This window comes from Polistes fuscatus, unplaced genomic scaffold (assembly GCF_010416935.1).
Source record: "Polistes fuscatus isolate 324 unplaced genomic scaffold, CU_Pfus_HIC Scaffold17, whole genome shotgun sequence".
NCBI lineage: Eukaryota > Metazoa > Arthropoda > Insecta > Hymenoptera > Vespidae > Polistes > Polistes fuscatus.
This window is the reverse complement of record NW_025113075.1, coordinates 127,270-128,855: the sequence shown is the minus strand read 5'-3', so window position 1 is coordinate 128,855 and position 1,586 is coordinate 127,270. Positions and strand designations below refer to the sequence as shown.

At 26.7% G+C, this 1,586-nt stretch overlaps 1 protein-coding gene across 1 annotated transcript; it reads right to left on the bottom strand.

Annotated features, from left to right (window-relative positions):
* Positions 1 to 39: 39 nt before the first annotated feature.
* LOC122515119 (cytochrome P450 4C1-like) lies at positions 40 to 1,549 on the bottom strand. Its single transcript, XM_043632330.1, has 6 exons — positions 1,485 to 1,549; positions 1,275 to 1,401; positions 1,071 to 1,137; positions 859 to 971; positions 553 to 790; positions 40 to 398 (listed from the first exon to the last, which is right to left on the bottom strand). Exons 1-6 carry the CDS (start codon positions 1,544 to 1,546, stop codon positions 58 to 60), a joined length of 948 nt encoding a protein of 315 aa, XP_043488265.1. The 5' UTR covers positions 1,547 to 1,549; the 3' UTR covers positions 40 to 57.
* Positions 1,550 to 1,586: the final 37 nt, after the last annotated feature.

Here is a 1,586-nt window from a genome sequence, read left to right as displayed (position 1 = left end):
ATAAATGTCAATGGAAAAGATTATATATGGGATAATTTCTCGGTTCATTTTCTCGGTTCATTTTCTCGGTGTAAAATACAAATATAAACCATTCAATGGTTGTACAGTAAGGACCATATATTTTTTAACATCCTCTTGAGAGAAAGAAGATTTGACTATCCATTTTTGCAATAACATTGCAAGAACTAATTTCTGTTCCAAATTTGCGAACTTTTGTCCAATGCAATTTCTTGGACCAGCACTGAACGGTACGTATGCGTAAGGGTTTTTATTTTGAAATTGTTCAATTAGAAACCTATCCGGATCAAATTTTTCTGGATTTGTCCAAACTTTAGGATTATGATGTAGTCCATGAACATGAACTGCTAATATTGCACCTTTTGGAACAACGTATTTATCTAAAAATATAAAATATTTCATAGAACCAAATTAAATGCACCGACTTTACGATAATATATAGAGACTCTACAAATATTATTCATAATATTTTAATTATAAAAGAAATTATTTATGGCACGAATTTTCTTGAAAGAACAAATACAAAATACATACCAATCATAATATCCTCTGTTATAGTTCTCGAAAATGTACATACAGAAGGAATAAGTCTGTGAGTTTCTTTGCATACTCTTTCCAAATACTTCAATTGAAAAATTGTTTGAATGTCAATTGATCCGTCAAATTTTTCCATTACATCCTTTATTTCTTGATAAACCTTCTCTTGAATTTCTAATTCGTTTCCCAAAAATAAAAGGGTCCAAGCAATTGCAGAAGATGTTGAATCGTGACCCTAATTTTGTTAATATTCAAATTCGTTTAATTAAGTAATAATCAAGTTCATTATCGTTTAATACTCACAGCAAATATAAATGTATCAACATGTTCTCTTAAATTCTCATCCGACATTGAATTAGAATCTTTCTCGTTTATATCCAATAACAAATCTAAGAAAGCTTTTCTTTTTTTTATATCTAAAACAATAAAATTTTATTAAAGTTGATTAAAAATGAGGGTAGTAGAGAGGAAAAAGTTTATATTTAATAAAAATAAAAAATTATTTCAATAAATACCAAAGTCATTAGTCTTGTTATCGCTTATGGTTTTGAATCGACGTGCTTCTTTTCTTTTTTTTATTAACTGAAAAATACCGTAACAATTATTTTCGCTAAATTAAAAAAAAAATATAATAAAAATATAAGTAATTCATACACAAAGATATAATAGTATATAATATTAATAATAATATTAAAGAAAAAATATAGCAATTGACTAACTTCTCTACTGAAACAACGCATATATTCAATAGATTTAAAATATTGTTTTCCAATTCTAGTCATGGCAAACATCCAGTCGGAGATTAACCAAGGATGCCCAACGCGATATATTATTCCTGACGTCACACTGAAAAACAATAAATTCTAATTTTTATTTCTCGAATATGTATTATATGTAAATATGTATTTATTTTATTTCTAGATCCATACATTTTTAAATGATTGATATAATCAGTATTTGAACTCTCTTGCGCGTGTATGTTAACACCCATTGCAGTTTCTGTAAAAGAAAAAAAGAAAAAATTATTATAT

Bases quoted from the DNA above. Each gene is read 5' to 3' on its own strand.
- LOC122515119 (XM_043632330.1), bottom strand. From the start codon at position 1,546: ATGGGTGTTAACATACACGCGCAAGAGAGTTCAAATACTGATTATATC. The intron at 1,138-1,274 runs GTTAGTCAATTG...GGTATTTTTCAG, and splicing joins TGCGTTGTTTCAGTAGAGAA to TTAATAAAAAAAAGAAAAGA. The intron at 972-1,070 runs GTATTTATTGAA...TTATTGTTTTAG, and splicing joins TAACAAGACTAATGACTTTG to ATATAAAAAAAAGAAAAGCT.